Source organism: Salvelinus namaycush, chromosome 10, assembly GCF_016432855.1.
Source record: "Salvelinus namaycush isolate Seneca chromosome 10, SaNama_1.0, whole genome shotgun sequence".
In the NCBI taxonomy this organism is placed as follows: domain Eukaryota; kingdom Metazoa; phylum Chordata; class Actinopteri; order Salmoniformes; family Salmonidae; genus Salvelinus; species Salvelinus namaycush.
Window position 1 is genome coordinate 12956497 of NC_052316.1, and position 23680 is coordinate 12980176.

The following is a 23680-nucleotide window of genomic DNA, read 5'->3' on the forward strand; positions in this document are numbered from 1 at the left end:
GACAGGACAAACCGTTCGGTAAGGGAGAGGAATGGTTAAAAAAAAACAAATCTCACTTAAAGTCAAGTCAGATCAGTGATGATGTTTTACTGTGTATGTTGATATGATAAACATGTTGGTGTGCCCGCTTTCTCACCAGTGACCATGACGGTGCGGATGTGTGCCCTGCGGAGGTCCTCCAGTACCCCGGCGGTCTCAGCCTTCAGCTTGTTCTGCATGATGATCAGCCCCAGGAACTCCATGTTGGCCTCCATCTGGTCCCTGTTGACGTTCTGGACTTTGTGCCAGGTGAGTTTGGACTCGAGGCGGCGGTGGGCCAGGGCGATGACCCGGAAGCCCTGCTTGGTGTAGTCCTCCAGAACCTCCGCAAAGTCCTCTGGAACTACACGGACAGATGGTTTCGAAAACATCTTCAAAATGAACAATTCCAGGGAACAAAACATTTTACTTAAACTGCTCGTCTTTATCATGGCATCGGCATCATGTCAATACACCATTCATATGAAGTGACCATGATTATCACACTTAGTCCAAGGCTACAACTGAATAGCAGAGCGTAGGAGGGTCTGCTAAATGTACTGTCAAATTCAGAGTAAACCGTTAAGAGACCAACCAGTGTCTTTCTTGCAGAGGCTGGCCACCACCTCTGGCGCCCCCTTGAGGTAGGCATCCATGCGCTTCTCCCCCAGCAGACGGGCTACCACACACATCCTCTGCAGCGCCGAGGAGAAGGGGAACTGACGCACAATACCAATCTCATAGGCCAACTGTATGGGGACACAACACACAGAATTACCTTTCACCTACGGATCTTTCACCTCCAAGTCAAACTAGGAGAAATATTAAAAACAAGAGCGATAGCACTACTTACCGACAAGTCATACAGCTCCTACAGTGTGAAAGTGAAGTAAACAGAGTGAATGTACAATCAAACAGTGCATTTCAAAGAATATGTGACAGATGAATATGTGACAGGTGAATATGTGACAGGTGAATATGTGACAAAGCTTAATCTTTTACACATCAGTGCCTTGCTCTCGGGGGGGGGGGGGGTAAACTGTTCGTACCATGTCCTGTTCGGGTGACATGACGGGCTCGGGGGGCATCAGCTGCTTGGGGGGCCGCACCACGGTGGGCATGATGCGGTCGTGGAGGGAGGTCTCCTCCTCAGTGGCCTCCTCCAGGATCTGACAAGGAGTGGAGGGAGTAGTAAACATGAAAGAAACGCTAAGCTGCATCGGAAAATCTATCAAAGCAAGTGTCCAACATACTTTCGACATATCTCTGCATGATACACATTGGACGGATGAAGAAATAGTGAAGGACAGAGGTTAAAGGTCCAGTTTCGGTCACTCACCCAACCTGTGGCCTCAAACATCTTCAGGTCCAGAGGGTCTCCGGACAGCTGGCCATCGATCTTGGTAAGAGAATGGCAGGTAGCCATGCAGGCTACAAACTGGGACTTGACCAGACTCTCCTTGTAGGCATTCTCCTCTGACAGGTGGAAAGTGCCATTCTCCACTCTCTGGACTCCCCATAAGTCTAGTCCATCCTCTGTGAGTGTACCCGTCTGAGGAGAGAGTAACAGAGATGGTGAATAGGGGGAGAATAACCCTTTCAACAAAGTAAATATAGAGAAGTAACTGTTAAGCAGGGCGATTACCATATCAGATTACCAGGCCACAATACAACTAGTTTCCCAAGCACAGCCTCTACTAGTCTGTGTGTGTGTGTGTGTGTGTGTGTCCACCTTGTCGAAGCAGACCAGGTTGAGCTGGCCACAGATGTTGATCCTCTGGGGGCTGATGCAGAAGATGCCGATGCGTTTGAGGCGGCGCTGGGCGTACACGATGCCCGCCGTCATGGCAGCGGGCAGCGCGGGGGGCACGGTGATGGTGATGATGTCCAGGGACTCGATGATGATGGTCTTGGCTGGCACCTGGGCCACAGTAGAGGAGAGGGCAAAGAAAACAAGTCCAATACAATAGGAGTTCATGTAGGAATTGAACGTGATGCTAAATAGCCAGTCTTTTTCAGTTCAACTCCATTTTCCAATGAAATGCCCTGACCACATTACCACTGACCTAGACACCATCTAAAAATGACTAGTCACTTTCCCTCTTCCCTGACTCACTTCTTGCCTTCTCTTTCTCCCCAGCCCGGCAGTAGCCCGTGAGAGAGCGTCCTGCTATGTTCAGTCCAGTACCTTGTTCATGATGCTGAGGACGATGGAGTAGACAAAGCCGATACCGGCTATAGCCACCAGGCACAGCAGGAAGAGGTAGGCGTCGCGGTACAGCTTGAAGTCCGTGGGCTTGGGGTAGAGGATGGAGCGCACCAGCTGGCCCTTAGCTGTGCTGAAGCCTGGTGGGGGAGGGGGACACGGACGAGCATATTTAGATAGCAGAATTCAGAATGTGACAACTGGTCCTAAAAATAAATCTGAGGGCAGATCATGATCGAACAAAAATAAAATAGGTAGTGTTCGCACGTGTTGTGACTGAGGACACATACACACTAACCTGTGCGGACCACCACTGCCTTGACCAGTTCCCCTGAGTAGAAACGAGTCTGGATGATGTGTGTGCCACAGAAGAGGGTGTGTCTCTTGTGCTCCTCCATGCTGTAGGCCCCGTCACCCTCCTTGTCCCCCTCACCCGGGTTGGGGAGGTTGGTCTTGGTGACGGGCACACTCTCGCCTTGGGGGAGGAGGGGGGAGAGACAGGGACAGGAGGGGAGACTGAGGTTGAGTCTGGGAGCTTTGATGTATAAGTATACAGCATTTACAGAGTGTAGTGTTGTGTGCTGCTTTGCACAAATGTAAAATATACATTTTGTATTTGGGTAGTGAGACAGACAGACAGACCAACGTCTGTCTGTCTGTGGCAGAATATCCAGGTCACACCTGTCAGCATGCTCTCGTTGACAATGCAGGTGCCGCTGACCAGCACCGCATCACACGGCATGATGGTCCCGTTGCTAGGGATGACCATGACATCGCCGGGCACCAGGTCAGTGGACAGGGCCTCCTCGATGTCTGCTATGATCCAACACAAAGGAGAGGAGAGAGGCAGTAGGTGTGGAGACAGGGGGGAGAGGGGGAGAGCAGAGGAAAGAGAGAACGGAAGGGAAAGTAGAGGGAGGTAAGGGAGAGAGAAAACGAGAGCTATTCTGTGCATCTTTCTTGTTCCACACATCTCTCATTACTCTTGCCACTCTGGGCAGCAGGGGGAAAACGCTGAGGCATCATATGCACAGCCTGAGCCCACTGCCGCAGACACACACAAGAAAAGTGTGACCTTCTAGCGGCTAATTGAACACTAGCCAAAGTGCATAAAATCGAAATGAGGTATGTTAGACAAACCGTTGTTGGCTCTGCAGACTGAAACACGGACAATACTGTGTGCTGCCACCATGTCGTGAAGCATGACGTATTGCTGAAAAGTAGAGAATAGTTTCAGAAAACAGAAAATAAGCAGAACCACACATCAGGTGCTAGAAAAACAGGCCTCTAGCTAACAGCTTCTAATTTCCCTCGGGGTTAGAGAGAAGCCTTCACCCCCTCCCTCTTCTTCCACCCTTTCTCCATCCATGCCCTTCCTCTACATATCCTTCTCTTCACAAATGCAGTGTGATTCTAAAGGGGGCTTTGGGTAAACCCAGGGCACCGGCAGAAGTCTCCACCCCTCCTCCTCCATCTCCCTACCTATGCGGTGTGATTGTAAGGGGGTGAACCCAGGGCCTCGGGGGCAGCAGACCATACAGAGATGGGCCCTTTCATGCAGGCCTGAATGGTTCTGGGATTAGAGTGGGGAGGGGGCTATTGCAGTTAACTCTGGCTTAGTCCAGCTTTGTTGAGCTCAGGCTGGTTCAGCAAGGCCCCAGATTCACCTTTAACTTTGGATTATTTCATAAATGTTGTAAAAATGGAGGAAGGAAGAGTTGAGAAAGGGGAGAAAGACAAAGAAGGGAACGTGAGGGGGGCAGACGTACCTTTTTAATGGTGTACAGAGAGGTAGCTATGGATATGACCGACATGAAGACGATGGCTACGGCGTAGTAGTAGTACTCGTCTGCGCTCCACAGGATCACACTGAAGAGCTGGAAGATGTAGAAAGGGTTGAGGACCTGCAGGAGGAGAGACCGGGTGACAGGTAGTTCAGCCAACTTCTTCAAAACAACAAGTGTTGTTGTGTTTAGATGGTATAATTGAATGCCAAATATCCCTTGATTGACACATATGGTTCAATGTGTTTCTTTATACAGAGCGCACAACAGAGACAGAGAGCGAGATGGAGACTGTCGCAGAGAGTGTGAGGTCAGAAAGAGCGAGAGAGACGTCAGAGAGATAGAAAGACAATAAGGAGCTGAGAGGAACTGCGGAGGTGGAAAATGCTGTTTGTATTGCCATTGTTAGCCCTGTTCACTCATTAGACTAAAGACAACCTCCCTGCAACAACTCAGAATCATTATGTCCGGTCATTTAAAAAAACATTTTTTTTTTAAAGCCGTTGGCTTCCATTCAACAGAATGTTCTCATTAGAATGCCACGCACAGCTCTTGGATATGATTCTCATTATTTGGACCACACTGTTGCAGGAGAGCTGTAAATGTAAAACTTGTAGTGTATTTGAGGTTTAAAAGTGCTTCTGAAGTTTGTAATTTCGACTTTGAAATTTCAGACTTGATTTTCCCTTATGAAAAATTTAACCCCTACAAAAATGTCCATGAATTAAAATTCACATTTCCTGTTGCTAAAGGATTCTTTTCCAGCTGTAGCAAACAGGCTCAAATTAAGATCCTACATCTGTATCAGGATCACAGATAAAATAGCTATTGATTTTCATATGCACCTTTGGATGTAAATTATTACAAATATATGTATGTGCACAAAACATTAGGAACCCCTTCCTAATATTGAGTTGGACTCCCTTTTGCCCTCAGAACAGCCTCAATTTATTGGGGCATGGACTCTACAAGGTGTCGAAAGCGTTCCACAAGGATGCTGGCCCATGTTGACTCCAATACTTCCCACAGTTGTGTCAAGTTGGCTGTATGTCCTTTGGGTGGTGGACCATTCTTGATACACCCGAAAACTTTTGAGCGGAAAAACCCAGCAGCGTTGCAGTTCTTGAAACACTCAGGCACTTAATTTTTGTCTTGCCCATTCACCCTCTGAATTGCACACATACACAATCCATGTCTCAATTGTCTCAAGGCTTAAAAACCCTTCTTTATCATGTCTTCTCCCCTTCATCTACACTGATTGAAGTGAATTTAACAGGTGATATCAATAAGGGAGAGTAGCTTTCACCTGGTCAGTATGTCATGGAAAGAGCAGGTGTTCCTAATGTTTTGTACACTCACTGTAGGCCAATGATATCAATTACTTCTCAGAGACAATGAAAAAGGATCCATGGCAAGAACATCAAGCATTCTTTAAGTAGTGGATATGAACGCCTTATTCCTATTTAAACCCCAAAACCTCTCCTACCTCTTTGATTAGCAGCTTGAAAACTGAAGGCACTTTCACTGCAATTTCATTCACTCCAAAAAACAGTCTCCTGTGGGAAAGAATGAGAGAACGGGTTCAACATTTACAGTTCAAACACTAACAGCTCATTACACTTTATAACAAACCGTTGTAAAGGGTTGTAATAAAACCCTTGATAAGGTGCAGACACTGACAGTGCTGCATTAAGTAGGTCAGAGTCACACTCTCAACACACACACACGACGCTGGGTATGTGATACACAGGGAGCATTAGGCCAGTTCTGAGCAGACTGACAGCAGGGCTATTATCAGGTGTTGTCAGGGCTTTGTTAGGTGACTGGGCTATTAGATGTCCGGTCGTCTAAGGCGACAAGAGATGCTGCTGTGGCCGGCGGTTGTGAAGTCTAGCACTGGGGGATGGGGGTGGTGAATCTACCATAGGAAAGGGCAAACCCCAGGGTTATTCAATAAGCTGCAGTAGTAGCTGTAGTCCGGAGTCCAGTCGAGGGTAAAGTGCAATAGAATAGTCTCTACCTGTACTCCTGCTGGTTGCTGGTGAGCCCCGTGCTGTGCTCTGAGTGGATGTTGGAACAGGTCACCTCCAGGTCTTCCAAGCCCCTGTGGTGTGTGCGTAGGCATGCGTGAAAGAGGGGAAACCAGAAATCTCCACTGGAACACATTTACTTGGATACACACACACATAAAAATGGAAATATCACATTTACATAAGTATTCAGACCCTTTACTCAGTACTTTGTTGAAGCACCTTTGGCAGCGATTATAGCCTTGAGTCTTCTCGGGTATGACGCTACAAGCTTGGCACACCTGTATTTGGGGAATTTCTCCCATTCTTCTCTGCGGATCCTCTCAAGCTCTGTCAGGATGGATGGGGAGCATCGCTGCACAGCTAATTTCAGGTCTCTCCAGAGATGTTTGATTGGGTTCAATTCCAGGCTCTGGCTGGGCCACTCAAGGACATTGAGACTTTTCCCGAAGCCACTCCTGCGTGGTCTTGGATGTGTGCTTAGGGTCGTTGTCCTGTTGGAAGGTGAACCTTTGCCCCAGTCTGAGGTCCTGAGGGCTCTGGAGCAAGTTTATCAAAGATCTCTCTGTACTTTGCTCCATTCATCTTTCCTTCGATCCTGACAAGTCTCCCAGTCCTTGCCGCTGAAAAACATCCCCACAGCACGATGCTGCCACCACCATGCTTCATGGTAGGGATGGTGCCAGGTTTCCTCCAGACGTGATGCTTTGCTTTCAGGCCAAAGAGTTCAATCTTGGTTTTATCAGACCAGAGAATCTTGTTTCTCATGTTCTGAGAGTCCTTTAGGTGCCCTTTGGCAAACTCCAAGCAGGCTGTCATTTGCCTTTTACTGAGGAATGGCTTCTGTCTGGCCACTCTACCATAAAGGCCTGTTTGGTGGAGTGTTGCAGAGATGGTTGTCCTTCTGGAACGTTCTCCCATCTCCACAGAGGAACTCTGGAGTTCTGTCAGAGTGACCATCGGGTTCTTGGTCACCTCCCTGACCAAGGTGCTTCTCCCCGATTGTTCAGTTTGGCCGGGCAGCCAGCTCTAGGAAGAGTCTTAGTGGTTCCAAACTTCTTCGATTTAAGAATGATGAGGCCACTGTGTTCTTGGGGACCTTCAATGCTGCAGAAATGTTTTGGTACCCTTCCCTAAATCTGTGCCTCGACACAATCCTGTCTCGGAGCTCTACGGACAATTCCTTCAACTACGTGGCATTGTTTTTGCTCTGACATGCAGAGTCAACTGTGGGACCTTATATAGACAGGTGTGTGCCTTTCCAGATCATGTCCAATCAATCGAATTTACCACAGGTGGACTCCAAGTTGTAGAAACATCTCAAGGATGATCAATGGAAACAGGATGCACCTGAGCTCAATTTCGAGTCTCATAGCAAAGGGTCTGAATAGTTGTGTAAATAAGGTATATATATATTTTTTTATACATTTGTAAACATTTTTTAAAAACCTGTTTTCGCTTTGTCATGGGGTATTGTGTGTAGATTGATGAGATGTATGCATTTAATCTATTTTAGAATAAGGCTGTAACGTAACAAAATGTGGAAAAATTGAAGGCGTCTGAATACTTTTGAATGCACTGTAACGTCAGAAAAGTTTCCAGGTCACTGAATATAATTATGGTTCGTTAAATTGCTTACGTTAACACCTCAAAATTCTGGACCTCGTCGTTCCAGTAGTACTTTGTGCTATGGAGTGTAAAATAGCGAATCTGAAACGAGAAGAAAAAATAATAAAACAATGTTATCAACAGAAGGCAGAAACTTTTTTGTGCACCCCCCCAATTGACCATGAACATTTATATTTTTGTGACTGTGTGAGAGAAAGACAGGTAAAATAAGTAAAAAGACCATCCATGTATGCTACTGTGTGTGCCATCACGTGTTATTACCTGAGTGGGCTGGTACTCTGCATACTTCCTGTTGAACTCCTGGCTGGGGCTGTTCGAGGAGTGGGGGGAGTGTCCGTTGGCCATGGGGGGAGTGGTCTGGGTCTCCAGGCTGTCAAAGGGGTTCCTCCCGGGGGCCAGCATCACACGCACCTTGGCTAGGAACCAGCGCTTAAACTCATCCTGAGAAACACACACACACACACACATAGCATCAGCGGTGACAGGTTGTCTTGTATTCCCGTTACTTAGTGAAGCAAAAATAAAATAAACCTTTGTATGGGAACAGCTTCAGATTCATTGAGGGAGAGTCTGCTCTTGTAGATTTTGAAGCATTATCCTGGTTTTGTATTTTTCTATCCACTATGCTCATTGACGGGACATTCCAATTTACCATGATAATTATTCATCACAATAGAAATATAATCCCCGGTACTGCACTGCTGCGCTTATAGTCTATGGCGGGCCCGTGTGTAAAATCTCATGATGACCCGCTGCCCTGTTTTCCCAAACTCTTAAACTAACCCTCAAATCCTTTCAAATAAAGGTATATAATGAGTCAAATAAGCACTATGTTAAAACATAGGCAACAAACGAAAGCTGGTAGACACTAGATAGGTGTATAAACTACACCTCCACGCTTGGATGTGATCGCATCATTGCGAGCTACAAATTCTACCTGGTCACTTCACTCAAAACGTTATATTTTTGGGGGAGCTAAAACCATGATTTGGTCAAATATTAGCATCCTGATTCCTGCATTAAAATGCAAATGGGCAAAAAAAAACAAAAAAAAATCTAGTTTGTTGTGGTTTTGGTTTCAAGTTGCCCAAAGTCAATTAGCCTGTGCTATTTGTTCAAAAAAAGATAAGCAAATTCATCTCTATTGAACAAAATAAATCTGCAATTCCGGAGCCCTATCTTGACAGCAAAATTGTAGCAACAATAGCCTAATTGGCAACCCAAATTCATGCCAATCACTGGTTTAGGTATTGCACGTCAAAATATATTTATCATGCATTCCTGCTTGGACATGTCAGACAAAACTACTTATTTCTTGAATCATACCATCTCAATAGCACTGAAAATTACCCTATAACATTATTCCAAATGTTTTCTGATGTCGTAACAAAATCATGGGCTGGTGCCACCAACTGAAAATGTTAGTGGCAGTGGCACCAGTGCCAAAAGGGGAAAAAGTTAGTCTGAAACTATACTGTTTTTTAAAATAGAGTACAGGTAACTGCCCAAGAAAAGGAAATACCAACATAAAAAGTCTCTTAATAAGGGCTCATTCTGGCTCATTGGGCCACCACGAGCCAGAACAACTTCAATGCACCTTGGCATAGATTCTACAAGTGCCTGGAACTATATTGGAGGGATGCGACACCATTCTTCCACCAGAAATTCCATAATTTGGTGTTTTGTTGGTGGTGGTGGAAAACGCTGTCTCAGATGCCGCTCCAGATTCTCCCATAAGTGTTCAATTGGGTTGAGATCTGGTGATGGCCATGGCATATGGTTTACATCGTTTGCATGCTCATCAAACCATTCAGTAACCAAACCTGCCTTGTGGATGGGGACATTGTCATCCTATGGGGGCATAGCCAAGATAGCCAAAATAATGGCCTGCCCAGAATTTTTATACATGTTCCTAAGCACACATTGTATATAGATTCTCTTTTTTTCCCCTTCTATGTTATTGACTTGTTTATGGTTTACTCCATGTGTAACTCTGTGTTGTTGTCTGTTCACACTGCTATGCTTTATCTTGGCCAGGTCGCAGTTGCAAATGAGAACTTGTTCTCAACTAGCCTACCTTGTTAAATAAAGGTGAAATAAAAAAATAAAAAATATAATTGCTTAATGGAACCACACCTGTGTGGAAGGACCTGATTTCAATATACTGTACTGTGTATCCCTCATTTACTCAAGTGTCTCCATTATGTTGGCAGTTGCCTATATATGGATAACATGGGTTCATTGTAGGCTAACATTTCATTTTAAAGAGAAAGCAAGTGCCATGATCCCACAGGAAATAGGCCTATGGGAGTTTCTTATGCTCCGGCGTTGAGAATATGGATATTATAGTCTATCCAGAGACCAAAAAGCTGAACAGATGAGTCATTCCACAAAATGAGTGCCTTTTAATATTTTAAGGACAAATTGTGCACCAATATTGAATTTTAAAAGCCTGTTACATTCAATTACGTGCCCTTTAATATAGACCACATGGACAATTCAATAAATCAGATTTTTATATGAATAAAGTCTTGTTAGTGCCAAAATTCAGCATGTCCCTCATTTTAAGGTCAACCCTGTTACGTGAACTGAACTCTCGTTTTAACATATTGAAACTATTGCATTTTATTCAAAAAATTGCAGCAAAAAAAAAAAACTTAACATCTAATAGTCAAATCATAGTGTAAAAGCAGGTGAGCTGATTCTACTATTTTTGGCCATTTTCTGGTGTTTATAACAGAAAACTGAGTGGGTCAAGCATAACAGGTCAACCTTGTTACACATAGATAGACAGGCTAGAAATGTTCGAACAATGACACATTTTTTGTGTGAAGCTTACATTTAATTGCCCCTCCCTGTTGCACACAAGTTTCCATTTGCCCTGTCACAAGGGGATTGATGCTTGTTACAGTCAACCCTGATACTTTATTTGGCACTTAGAGGCGTTCCAGAGGATGAAAACATTGTTATTTTTTAACCCTCCCATTTTGGAACCAATGTGTCAATGTCTCGTACATGCATAATGAACCATATATCTATTAGACCTTGTTAATTTCGCTATCAATAGGCTCCATTTCTCTGGAAACCAAGCAGAAAATTACGTTCGCTAAACATGCCATTTTAGCCAGACAAATACATTAGAAGACAATTCTCAAACCGTTCAGAAACACTATGCTCACAACCTGTATCTCCTCAATGGTGTCACTGGTGTATTTAGTTAGACATTTTTTATATATTGAACAATAAACTAAGGTTTTTACCAGGCACAAATCACGACAACACACATATAGCATGTAACATAGTCTGTACATCAAGGAATTAGCCAGCAATGTTGACTGGCAGGTGGAATGATGTCCAATGAGGTTGCAAGTTTAAATGAGTTTGTGGGGTGAGCCTCACTGCTGCTCGATCATTTTCAGATTTTTTTTTTTGATACGGTCACAAAGCTAACTAAAAAGCAGCATTCCCCAAGAGAGGATGGCTTTCACTTCAGCAGTAATAAATTCATGAACTTCTTTCAGGAAAAGATCACGATCATTAGAAAGCAAATTACGGACTCCTCTTTAAATCTGCGTATTCCTCCAAAGCTCAGTTGTCCTGAGTCTGCACAACTCTGCCAGGACCTAGGATCAAGGGAGACACTCAAGTGTTTTAGTACTATATCTCTTGACACAATGATGAAAATAATCATGGCCTCTAAACCTTCAAGCTGCATACTGGACCCTATTCCAACTAAACTACTGAAAGAGCTGCTTCCTGTGCTTGGCCCTCCTATGTTGAACATAATAAACGGCTCTCTATCCACCGGATGTGTACCAAACTCACTAAAAGTGGCAGTAATAAAATCTCTTGAAAAAGCCAAACCTTGACCCAGAAAATATAAAAAACTATCGGCCTATATCTAATCTTGCATTGCTCTCAAAATAATAGGAAAAAGCTGTTGCGCAGCAACTCACTGCCTTCCTGAAGACAAACAATGTATACGAAATGCTTCAGTCTGGTTTTAGACCCCATCATAGCACTGAGACTGCACTTGTGAAGGTGGTAAATTACCTTTTAATGGCATCAGACCGAGGCTCTGCATCTGTCCTCGTGCTCCTAGACCTTAGTGCTGCTTTTGATACCATCGATCACCACATTCTTTTGGAGAGATTGGAAACCCAAATTGGTCTACACGGACAAGTTCTGGCCTAGTTTAGATCTTATCTGTCGGAAAGATATCAGTTTGTCTCTGAATGGTTTGTCCTCTGACAAATCAATTGTAAATTTCGGTGTTCCTCAAGGTTCCGTTTTAGGACTACTACTGTTTTCACTATATATTTTACCTCTTGGGGATGTCATTTGAAAACATAATGTTAACTTTCACTGCTATGCCGTTGACACACAGCTGTACATTTCAATGAAACATGAAGTCCCAAAATTGCCCTCGCTAGAAGCCTGTGTTTCAGACATAAGGAAGTGGATGGCTACTTTTAAACTCGGACAAAACAGAGATGCTTGTTCTAGGTACCAAGAAACAAAGAGATCTTCTGTTGAATCTGACAATTAATCTTGATGGTTGTACAGTCGTCTCAAATAAGGACCTCGGCGTTACTCTGGACCCTGATCTCTCTTTTGACAAACATATCAAGACTGTTTCAAGGACAGCTTTTTTCCATCTACGTAACATTGCAAAAATCAGAAACTTTGTTAAAAAATGACCTTTTGTTACTTCTAGGTTAGACTACTGCAGGGCTCTACTTTCCGGCTACCCGGATAAAGCACTAAATAAACTTCCGTTAGTGCTAAATATGGCTGCTAGAATCCTGACTAGAACCCCAAAATTTGATCATATTACTCCAGTGCTAGCCTCCCTACACTGGCTTCCTGTTAAGGCAAGGGCTGATTTCAAGGTTTTACTGCTAACCTACAAAGCATTACATGGGCTTGCTCCTACCTATCTTTCCGATTTGGTCCTGCCGTACATACCTACACGTAAGCTACGGTCACAAGACGCAGGACTCCTAATTGTCCCTAGAATTTCTAAGCAAACAGCTGGAGGCAGGGCTTTCTCCTATAGAGCTCCATTTTTATGGAATGGTCTGCCTACCCATGTGAGAGACGCAGACTCGGTCTCAACCTTTAAGTCTTTACTGAAGATGGGGCCATAGATCATCAGATGGGGCCACAGTGTCTCCTGACCCCTCCTGTCTCAGGCTCCAGTATTTATGCTGCAGTAGTTTATGTGTCGGTGGGCTAGGGTCAGTCTGTTCTATCTGGAGTATTTCTCCTGTCTTATCCGGTGTCCTGTGTGAATTTAAGTATGCTCTCTCTAATTCTCTCTCGGAGGACCTGAGCCCTAGGACCATGCCTCAGGACTACCTGGCATGATGACTCCTTGCTGTACCCAGTCCACCTGGCCGTGCTGCTGCTCCAGTTTCAACTGTTCTGCCTGCGGTTATGGAACCCTGACCTGTTCACCGGACGTGCTACCTGTCCCAGACCTGCTGTTTTCAACTCTCTAGAGACAGCAGGAGCGGTAGAGATACTCTCAATGATCGGCTATGAAAAGCCAACTAACATTTACTCCTGAGGTGCTGACTTGTTGCACCCTCGACAACTACTGTGATTATTATTATTTGACCATGCTGGTCATTTATGAACATCTTGGCCATGTTCTGTTATAATCTCCTCCCGGCACAGCCAGAAGAGGACTGGCCACCACTCATAGCCTGGTTCCTCTCTAGGTTTCTTCCTAGGTTTTGGCGTTTTTCCTGTTTCTGTACAGCACCTTGATGTATCAGCTGATGTAAGAAGGGCTACATAAATACATTTCATTTTGATTTGATTTGAGCCCAAGCACGTGTATGTCTTTGTGCACAGTTGCAGGGGTTTGACAGCAATTACGTGATAACATAGTACACAACTTTCAGGGACCCCATTTGGCGCTTGGTTGCTGCTTTCAGAACTACTAAAACTACACAAAAAAATTACAGAGAGCCATTATTTAACCTCAAGTTGGGGAAAAAACATGTTTTTTATTAAGTTGAACATGTGCTCTTTATGACAGAATCTTAAAATTAGGCCCATCCCCCCAAATAAGCACCATGTTACACATCTCAAAGGGCACTGAATTGGTGGAACGACTCAGATACACATTTTTATTTGCAGGAGGGGGGAATTGCATTATCTAGAATGATTAATTTCCAATGATTTACCGCATGTAAGGGCGGGGTACTGCTAGTGACTTAATGTTTGAATAAGAAAACACTTAATTAAGGCCTAATATATTTATTTTTAACTACAAATTGGTGGCTGAAAATAAAATAGGTACTGAAATATCAAGAATGGTTTCTGCCATAGTAACGAGGACAATGACTTACGGTGGATTGGAGCAGCACCACTTCGGCCTCTCTGACAGTGGTCCGGCTACAGGTGGCCTTCACACACCATTCTGGCATCCAGTAGAGCAGCAGCAGAAGGAAGCCCCCCGTACAGAGCACCCAAAGACCCACCAGCGCCACGCGCCACCGACACACACGGTATCCCTGGAGCTCCTAGAGGGGGCCATGGAGGGGAGAGAGGACGGTTAAAGTTGTAGTTCATATTAGTGTTGCACAGTACACCGAAACTGTACTTTTTCGGTACTTCTGTCAAATGTGTGTCACGTCATAAACGGATTGAGAGGATAGAGAGGATCGAGTCTGTTTCGTAATATGTCTGAATCGTCAAAGGGGGCAGTAGCTAGCCAGGCTGTGTTTGCACGAGAGTGTGCGAGAGCACGAGCGAGAGAGAGACAGCGAGCGAGCGAGCGATGGAGAGACAGCGAGCGAGCGAGCGATGGAGAGACAGCGAGCGAGCGAGCGATGGAGAGACAGCGAGCGAGCGAGCGATGGAGAGACAGCGAGCGAGCGAGCGATGGAGAGACAGCGAGCGAGCGAGCGATGGAGAGACAGCAAGAATGAGAGACCGAAAGAGCAAGAGACGGAGAGAGGAAGCGTGTGAGCGATCGGGGAGAGGTAGCGTGTGAGCAAGAGCAACAGAGCGAGAGAGAGCAACCAAATGAGAGGGACAGAGAGAGCGAGAGACGCACAGTTGGACAACTGAATTAATGATAAACTAGAATAGACTAGACCGGACAGTGTTGGAATACTCTCCAACATGCTGTCCTACTCGAGTTGGCCAAATGTAGTCCTACTGTATGACATTGGGTTTGCCATATGACTCTGGGTTTGCTTCTGCCAGTTCCTACAGGCTCAGACAGCCGGTTGACCTGAGAGCGGAGCCTGAGTGGTGTAGCTGTGACACAGTGTGAGAGAGCAAGAGACACTTCAGCTCCACTATACGAGTCAAGTTACTTTGCCATCAGCGTCGCGTCAATGTGACACTACCTGCTACACAGAGTGCGCTGTTTTGACAGCAGAGGGGAAGTGTCTATTCTATTTTCCCCTACTGTACCATATTCATCGATTACGTGTAAGTACAATAGGTTTGGTTCAGTTTATCGCAAGTACTCATTAAAATGTTGCTAGTGGTTGTACTAAATGATCCTCTAATTACACAAGAAGCTTTTGTTTACATTGTGAAAATAGTCAATGTAGCTAGCTAGAGTTTCTGCTAGCTAGTAGCTTCTTGGAGGCCATATGCAACCAAAATCAACTATTTGTCATTACTTTAATTCAGCCATCGAGAATTGAACCTTGGCGATTCTTGAGTTGGACGCTGCCATTGGACGTGACGCAATATGAGCGCAACACGGGCAGTATAGCGGCTTTCAAATGATTTCAAAGGAAGCATTCCCTCAATGGCTGATGGCGATGCCGGACGCCCGATGGCTGTAGTGTAGCAGGGCCGTGCGAGTGTGAGTGAGTGAAGGAAAGGGGGGGGGGGGGGGGGGGGGAATGAAAGAGGTAATAAAATGAGGGAACACACCATCTCATCCTCCTCATCCTTGTTCACGATCTTCAGGTCTTCTTTCTCCATTCTGCAGATGAGTCACCAAGCCCACTGAGCACCGCTTCATTGAAACAAGAGCACAATGACACCACTACATGAGACCGTGAGTCTACCCCAGTACAAGGGCATGAGTATATCTCAGAGTGGGTGTCCAACCCAGTGCATACCAGAACATGACTCAACCACACTGAACCGTCAAGTGAGTCCAATGAGATCAACCCCACCACCTGTGCAGTGACTGAAACCAGAGCCATATACGCACAGTTGGACAACTGAATGAATGATTAACTAGAATAGACTGGACATTACATTCACAAGTTTAACACACTGTGTGCCCTCAGGCCTCTACTCCACTACTACCACATATCTACAGTACAAAATCCATGTGTGTATAGTGCATATGTTATTGTGTGTGTATACATGTGTCTGTGCCTATCTTTGTATTGGTTCACAGTTCCCGCTGTTCCATAAGGTGTATTTTTCTGTTTGTTTTTTTTTAAATCAAATTTTCCTGCTTCATGTGTGATAGAGTTTCATGTAGTCATGGCTCTATGTAGTACTGTGCGCCTCCCATAGTCTGTGGACTGTGAAGAGACCTCTTGTGGCATGTCTTGTGGGTTATGCATGGGTGTCCGATTCAACATGTGCATTCAACATGTCAACACCTCTCACAAATACAAGTAGTGATGAAGTCAATCTCTTCTCCACTTTGACGTGCATATTATTAATGTTAACTCTGTGTACATCCAAGGGCCGGCCGTGCTGCCCTGTTCGGAGCCATTTGCAATTTTCCTATGTCCCTTTTTGTGGCACCTGACCACACTACTGAACACTAGTCCAGGTGCGACAAAACTAGGGCCTGTAGGACCTGCCTTGATGATAGTGCTGTGAAGAAGGTAGAGTAGCACATTATTATGGACAGACTTCTCCCCATGTTTTGACCATGACAGTTTACAATCCAGGGTTACTCCAAGCAGTTTAGTCTCCTCAACTTGCTCAATTTCCACATCATTTATTATAGATTTAGTTGAGGTTTAGGGTTTAGTGAATGATTTGTCCCAAATATAATGCTTTATATTTAGGACTAACATTCCTTGCCACCCACTCAAACTAACTGCAGCTCTTTGTTAAGTGTTGCAGTCATTTCAGCCGCTGTAGTAGCTGACGTGTAGTGTTGAGTCCTCCGCATACATAGACACACTGACTTTACTCAAAGCCAGTTGCATGTCATTAGTAAAAGATTGAAAAAAGTAAAAGGGGCCTGGACAGCTGCCCTGGGGAATTCCTGATTCTACCTGGATTATGTTGGAGAGGATTCCATTAAAGAACATCCTCTGTGTTCTGTTAGACAGGTAACTCTTTATCCACAATATAGCAGGAGGTGTAAAGCCAAAACACAAGTTTTTCCAGCAGCAGACTACAATCGATAATGTCAAAAGCCACACTGAGGTCAAGTCTAACAAAGCAGCCCCCCTAATCTTTTTATCATACATTTTTCTCAGCCAATCAGTCATTTGTGTTAGTGCTGTGCTTGTTGAATGTCCTTCCCTATAAGCGTGCCGAAAGTCTCATCAATTTGTTTACTGTAAAACAGTATTGTATCTGGTCAAACACAATTCTTTCCAAAAAATTACTAAGGGTTGGTAACAGGCTGATTTGTGCCAGTAAAGGGGGCTTTACTATTCTCAGGTAGCGGAATGACTTTTGCTTCCCTCCAGGCCTGGGGGCACACACTTTCTAGTAGGCTTAAATTGAAAATATGGCAAATATCGTCCATTATTATACTCAGTAATTTTCCATCCAAGTTGTCAGACCCCAATGGCTTGTCATTGTTGATAGACAAAAAAAAAAAAAATCCACCTCTTCCACACTAACTTTACAGAATTCAAAATTACAATGCTTGTCTTTTATAATTTGGGTTAGATATACTTGGATGTGTAGTGTCAGTGTTTGTTGCTGGTATGCCTAAGTTTGCAAATCTTGACAATAAAAAAAAAATCAATATCATTCGGTTTTGTGATGAATGAGCCATCTGATTCAATGAACGATGGAGCTGAGTTTGCCTTTTTTCATAAAATATAATTTAAGGTGCTCCAAAGCTTTTTACTATCATTCTTTATAGAATTTATCTTTGTTTCATAGTTTAGTTTCTTATTTTTATTCAGTTTAGTCCCATGATTTCTCAATTTGCAATACGTTTGCCAATCGCTTGTACAGCCAGACTTATTTTTCATTCCTTTTGCCTCATCCCTCTCAACCATACAATTTTTCAAGTAACTGGAATAAGCAAAAGTGCAGCGTCTGTTTGCTCCTTATTACACACCACGGACCAACAAATATTCTTTACATTAACATAGGAATCACTACAAAACTTATTGTATTGTATCTATTGTATCTATTATATTAGGCCCAGTCTTTGGAACTTTGGTTTTCCTAGATATGGCTACTATATTGTGATAACTACATGCGATGGATATGGATACTGCTTTCAAGCAAGTTTCTGCAGCATTAGTAAAGATGTGATCAATACATGTTGATGATTTCATTCCTGTGCTGTTTGTAACTACCCTGACTGATAACCTGAACAAGGTTGGAGGCACTGGTTACCTTTTGAAGCTTTTCTTGAGTGGGCAGCTTGATGAAAGCCAGTCAATATTTAAAAATCACCCAGAAGAAAATATACCTCTTGATATCACATACATTATCAAGCATTTCACATGTTATCCAGATACTGACTGTTAGCACTTGGTCTATAGCAGCTTCCCTCACGAACGGGCTTTAGGTGAGGCAGATGAACCTGTAGGCATATTACTACTACAGTTTTTAACATGAGATCGTCTATGATTTACAGGAATGTGGTTCTGAATATAAACAGCAACACATCCAATGGCATTTCTGTCTTTTATGTAAGTGTTATAACATTTTATTGATACCGCTGTATAAAAAGGTATTATTTAAGTGAATTTCAGAGATAGTCAGAATATGAATGTCATCGGTTATTAGCAAATTATTGATTTCATGAACCTTGTTTCTTGAGCTACATATGTTAACTTGGACAATTTTGAGCACTTGTCTAGTATGCTTACTTGTTTTCACTGCTTTACTGGGAAGCTTAGCAGAAGTAGATATGCTCATGTTATTTATCTTAGTGCAGGGTGAGCTGCACACAGTGTCTTCCTACTAGGGCACACCGCCTCAGTGCTAACTGTATAAATCTGGTTCATAGGCACATGATTGCTGCATACAATAGCTGTAGGACCAACAGATACATTCAGGGCAGTTAGAGGGACATACATTAAGTTACTTACATTGTGTCTACCAACGCCCCTGGTATAATGTTCATTTGCTGAAGCATTATGACAACTCAGCGTCACAATGGTAGGGATTAACTGAGCTGGGTTTGGGTCATTGATAAGTCACTGTCTCAACGCAGCCTTATAATGCTGTGAAAGGATCCAGGAACCCAAATGATTTGGGTGGATCCCATCCTCCTTATAAAACGTGTTTTGTTTCCAAAAGGTAGCGAAATTGTCAACAAAAGTTACACCCATTGTAAGTTACATACATTGAGTATGTAGCCCTACTGTATGACATTGGGTTTGCCATATGACTCTAGGTTTGCCTCTGCAGGTCCCTACAGGATCAGATAGCCGGTTGACCGGAGAACACCTGAAACAAAGCATGAGTGGTGCAGCTGTGACAACCGGTATGGAACACTCCCACAGACAGTGACAAGCTCCTTTCCCAACAGCTGGCCATCCCTGGAGGACAGCTGAGCGGGAGAGAGAAAAGCCATGGGGGGTATTGAGTAACACCCATCTGATGACTCAGGACTCAGTGGGAGTGTGTGTCTGTGTGTGTGTTCTGCAATGACCTTTTTGAGTGGAACCTGACCTCTCTGTACAAAAGAGGAAAGGGTTTGAAGGGGAATGTCAGGGGCAAAAGGCAGTTGGAATCAACCAGTACAGCCAAAGCTGAAAGAGAATCAAAGATGCAGCAAGAGACACTACAGAACTTCAACATGCATCTGGCTAAAAAACAAGCATCTATTCAATCAACAAATGTGTAGCGTCTACAGCAACAGTCGGTTTCAAAACAATTAGCTAAACTCCCAAGGGCCAGATTACTCTCAATGTTATGGACATGAAGTGAAAAAAGACGACAACGTAATGGAACGCAATCATAACTTCCAACATCAGCACCACATCAGCCCCAAACTGAAATCAAACCAAATAAACCATGGAATGTTATTTACGGTGTCATCGCTGCAATTTCCCAACGGGCTTGGGAGAGGCAAAGGTGGAGTCACGCGTCCTCCGAAACATGGCCTGCCCAACCGCGCTACTTAACACCCGCAAGTTTAACCAGGAAACCAGCCGCACCAATATGTCGGAGGAAACACCGTTCTAATGGCGACCGGGGTCAGCCCGCAGGCACCCGGCCTGCTAAAAGGAGTCGCAAGAGCGCGATGAGCCCAACCGGCCAAACCCTCTAACCCGGACGACGCTGGGCCAATTGTGTGCAGTCCTATGGGGCTCCTGGCCATGGCCGGTTGTGGCACAGCCCGGGAAATGAACCCGGGTCTTTAGTAACGCCTTAGACTGCTGCGCCACACGGGAGGCCCTAACCCATGGAATGTTTTCTCATATCCTGACAACATGATAGGGACGGTCTCCAGAGTCACACTACGGAAGGCTTGGAATTCCAACCAGATTCCATGATGCCCACCAGAGCATGATGGCAGCAGGTTGAATGCCCCCACATTGAAAGGCCATTGTGCCAGGGGCACTAGGCAGCAATGAAAATAACAAATACCTTTATTAAAACATTAAAAAAATTGTAGCAGGCCTGGTTGACCCAGAGGGAGGTCCATCCTCTCTTTGTACATGTGCCGGTTGTGTGGTACAGGTTCGCCAGATTTAGCTGGGCTCACTGCTGAGGTCTGGGGCTATGGTAGGAAACGGGCTGGCCCATGCATGTCTGCGATTAGCTGCAGCAGGGGGGATAACACACACCCCCAACAAAAACAACAGACTGGCTTTCGCCATCGCTGGGCTGGTGTCAGATATCATGCTGGAGAGAATCGCAATAAATTAATGTACAGTATATCTGTAGCGGGGGGGGGGGGGGGGGGGGTCTGTGCGCAGACAGACAGCACTCTCAAGGACAAAAATGCTCAGTCGCTTTTACAGGATTAGACTTGTCACTGAAAACAGAGAAGCTTCTGGCCATCAATGTTGCCAGTGGTTATTATAATCATCAAAGCCTCTCTTAACTTTTATTAGGTGCGTCCTCTTTACACACACCAAATATTTGACTGCAGCAACATATTTTCCCCCTCATGTAGGTCGAGCCCCATTGAAGTGCACTACAAACAGCAGGTGCCTTCTGCTTCCACATATGGAGTGTGGGTATATCGCCATGGTACAGACTACAGAAACCATTCCTACCCCAACAAGGCCTCTGAGCAGACACTTTGCCTGTGCTCTCAGGGGACTGGCTTTTCACAAGGCCCAAAGGTGAAGAAAAAAGGATGCATGAGGGAGGCAGGCCGGCCAGCAGCGATATAGAGGGGCTTTTGGCAGGACATTGTTGCAACAACAATGGAGCGACAAGGGAAAAGAGATTGAGAGAGAGAGAGACGCAGAGAAAGAGCAGTGTGAAAGGGGAGAGAGGGAGAAAAGAAGGGGACTCAGCATCAGGGCTAACCCTGGCTGGCTGTCAGGGCCGGCGCTGGGTTGGGCCGCCCCGCTGCCGCGCTCCCCTGCACTGTGCCACTGGCCCCCGGCCCTGATCTTATCTGCCCACAGCACTCAGCCCTTTCTTTCCCTGGCACACAGCAGGATATTTAGCTTGGGACCAAGCCCTTCCTACTATTTTACAGCAGGTCAGGAGTCCAGGGCGGGCGACGGGCCGCTGTGCAGGCCACCCTATGGTGTGTGGAAATGACATGGGCAGTGTATTAAAGACAAACAGACAGTTCATAACATTCCCAGACAGTGTATACAGAATACCAGTGTGGGACTTTTGAGGGCATTCATTGTTAAACATTGCTGGATGGTTGGCACTGGAGTCAATGCAAAAACTGAGGTAACTTAAGGCATCATCATCCATTGATTTTATCACCATAAAAAATAAAAATATTACCAGCCATATAACGAGGGGATTATTTATCTGGATACAGAACAGATACAGCCATTTGATCTATATTTCAGCACTAATAAAACAGAGGCGTGACTACGGTCTAACCAACCCAACACATTTATGGGGCGGCAGGTAGGTGGTTAGAGCGTTGGGCCAGTAACCGAAAGGTATGATCGAATCCCAGAGCTGACAAGGTAAAAATCTGTCGTTCTGCCCCTGAACAAGGCAGTTAACCCACTGTTCCTAGGCCATCATTGTAAATAAGAATTTGTTCTTAACTGACTTGCCTAGTTAAATAAAGGTAAAATAAAATCTCTGCTTGTGACTAAAACATCAATACCTCACCTTTTAAGTCCAGCTAAACAGGAATAGAGCAGTTAATGTTTCTTTGGCATGTTTGGTAAACATAGTGCCTTCAGAATGTATTCATACACTGACTTATTCCACATTTTGTTGTGCTCCGCCAATTAATCCACACATAAAATGGTCAACCGAATCGTTTCTAGTCATCTCTCTTCCTTCCAGGCCTTTTCTTCTCTTGACTTTATATTGCGATTGGCAACTTTCATAAATTAGGTGCATTACTGCCACTGACCTCATTCGTCTTTCAGTCACCCACGTGGGCATAACCAATGAGGAGATGGCACTTGGGTACCTGCTTCTATAAACCAATGAGGAGATGGGAGAGGCAGGACTTGCAGCGCGATCTGCGTCAGAAATAGAACTGATTTCTATTTCAGCCCATGGCAACGCAGACGCTAGTTGGCACGCACGAGCAGTGTGGGTGCAATAATTGAGTAACATGGATTTCTAAATTTAGTTTGCAACGCTCGCTCATGCGACGCAAGCGGTGTAGTCAGCCTGTTAGCCCTTGGCAATGCAGACGCTCGTTGGCGCGCACGAGCAGTGTGGGTGCAATAATTGAATAATATAGATTTCTACATTTATTTTGCAATGCTTGCGCACATGAAGCGAGCGGTGTAGTCAGCCTGTTACTCTCCTGAAGTTGCCGGTAATAGGCCAAACAAGGAGTCGGCACAATTTATCTTACCATTTCTACCGATCTGCGTGCCAGTTAGTTTTCATATGCACATTTGTGAAACCGTTTAATTTAATTCATAATAACGTCATCATATCTCAAAATCATTGTCATGTGGTTAATCAAAATTCTATCAAAATCTAAATGAAAATGATAAACCTAAAACTATGTAAAAGGCCAACAAATAAAAACATCGCAGCCTGCAGGTTGAAAATAACCTGATCAAAATAAATATCCTAGAAATCACATTGGCTACTCATGGCCTGTCTGCAACGAACTTGAAACATTGCATAAACTATTAACTTAGGTCCGGCCTGAAGCTCGCGCTAGCAAACTTTATATTCCCGAGTCAATGAGCTAGGGACAGACACAGCTGTAGACTATTTGCGTAAGGGATAAGAAGCAGTGCTCAACTTGGGCAGGAGCTCACCTGAGCTAAGTACCTGCACCTCATTTTCTACTGCTTGAGCTTCTGTTCCTGTTATGTAGAATATTAGCTCAAAAGTATTGTGGCGCTCCTGCACCTAAATATAAAACAGTACCAGCACCCAAAATGAGTACCGGAAACTATTTCAGTCCAAGTCAAGTACTGATAAGAAGTAATCAGGTAGGCCTATTTTATGACGTTTCCACTGGATCAGAGCATGACATGTTTCCTTTTCATGCAGAGTGATTATCAAAACGGAAAGAGCTGGAAAGATTTTTCAAATACATAGAACTATTATAATTCTCCATGGACGTAAAAACAGATGTTGTTTGTTTGCTGATTGAGGTGAAGGAAACATTACTTTGAGAAGCTCCACAGGTCATTAGTGGTGGTGCGTTAAGGCAATCAGAAATACTATCAGATCCCCAAATGGGAACCTTTGTATGCCTACATTGCGTGCAGGCCAGG

General features: G+C 44.5%; 1 protein-coding gene across 1 annotated transcript in view; it reads right to left on the reverse strand.

Moving 5' to 3' along the window:
- LOC120054701 (probable cation-transporting ATPase 13A3) overlaps positions 1–23680 on the reverse strand; it is a 67561-nt gene that overhangs the window by 13079 nt on the left and 30802 nt on the right. Inside the window, exons 3-19 of the mRNA XM_039002246.1 lie at positions 15579–15663; positions 14030–14203; positions 7929–8108; positions 7678–7748; positions 6029–6112; positions 5495–5564; positions 3994–4128; positions 3365–3437; positions 2906–3040; positions 2523–2699; positions 2207–2364; positions 1751–1939; positions 1358–1570; positions 1068–1187; positions 872–889; positions 614–767; positions 137–382 (exon numbers count right to left, since the gene is read on the reverse strand). Of these exons, the coding sequence (XP_038858174.1) occupies positions 137–382; positions 614–767; positions 872–889; positions 1068–1187; positions 1358–1570; positions 1751–1939; positions 2207–2364; positions 2523–2699; positions 2906–3040; positions 3365–3437; positions 3994–4128; positions 5495–5564; positions 6029–6112; positions 7678–7748; positions 7929–8108; positions 14030–14203; positions 15579–15629 (2248 nt within the window). The 5' untranslated portion in view covers positions 15630–15663. The remainder of the gene's footprint in view (positions 1–136; positions 383–613; positions 768–871; positions 890–1067; positions 1188–1357; positions 1571–1750; positions 1940–2206; positions 2365–2522; positions 2700–2905; positions 3041–3364; positions 3438–3993; positions 4129–5494; positions 5565–6028; positions 6113–7677; positions 7749–7928; positions 8109–14029; positions 14204–15578; positions 15664–23680) is intronic.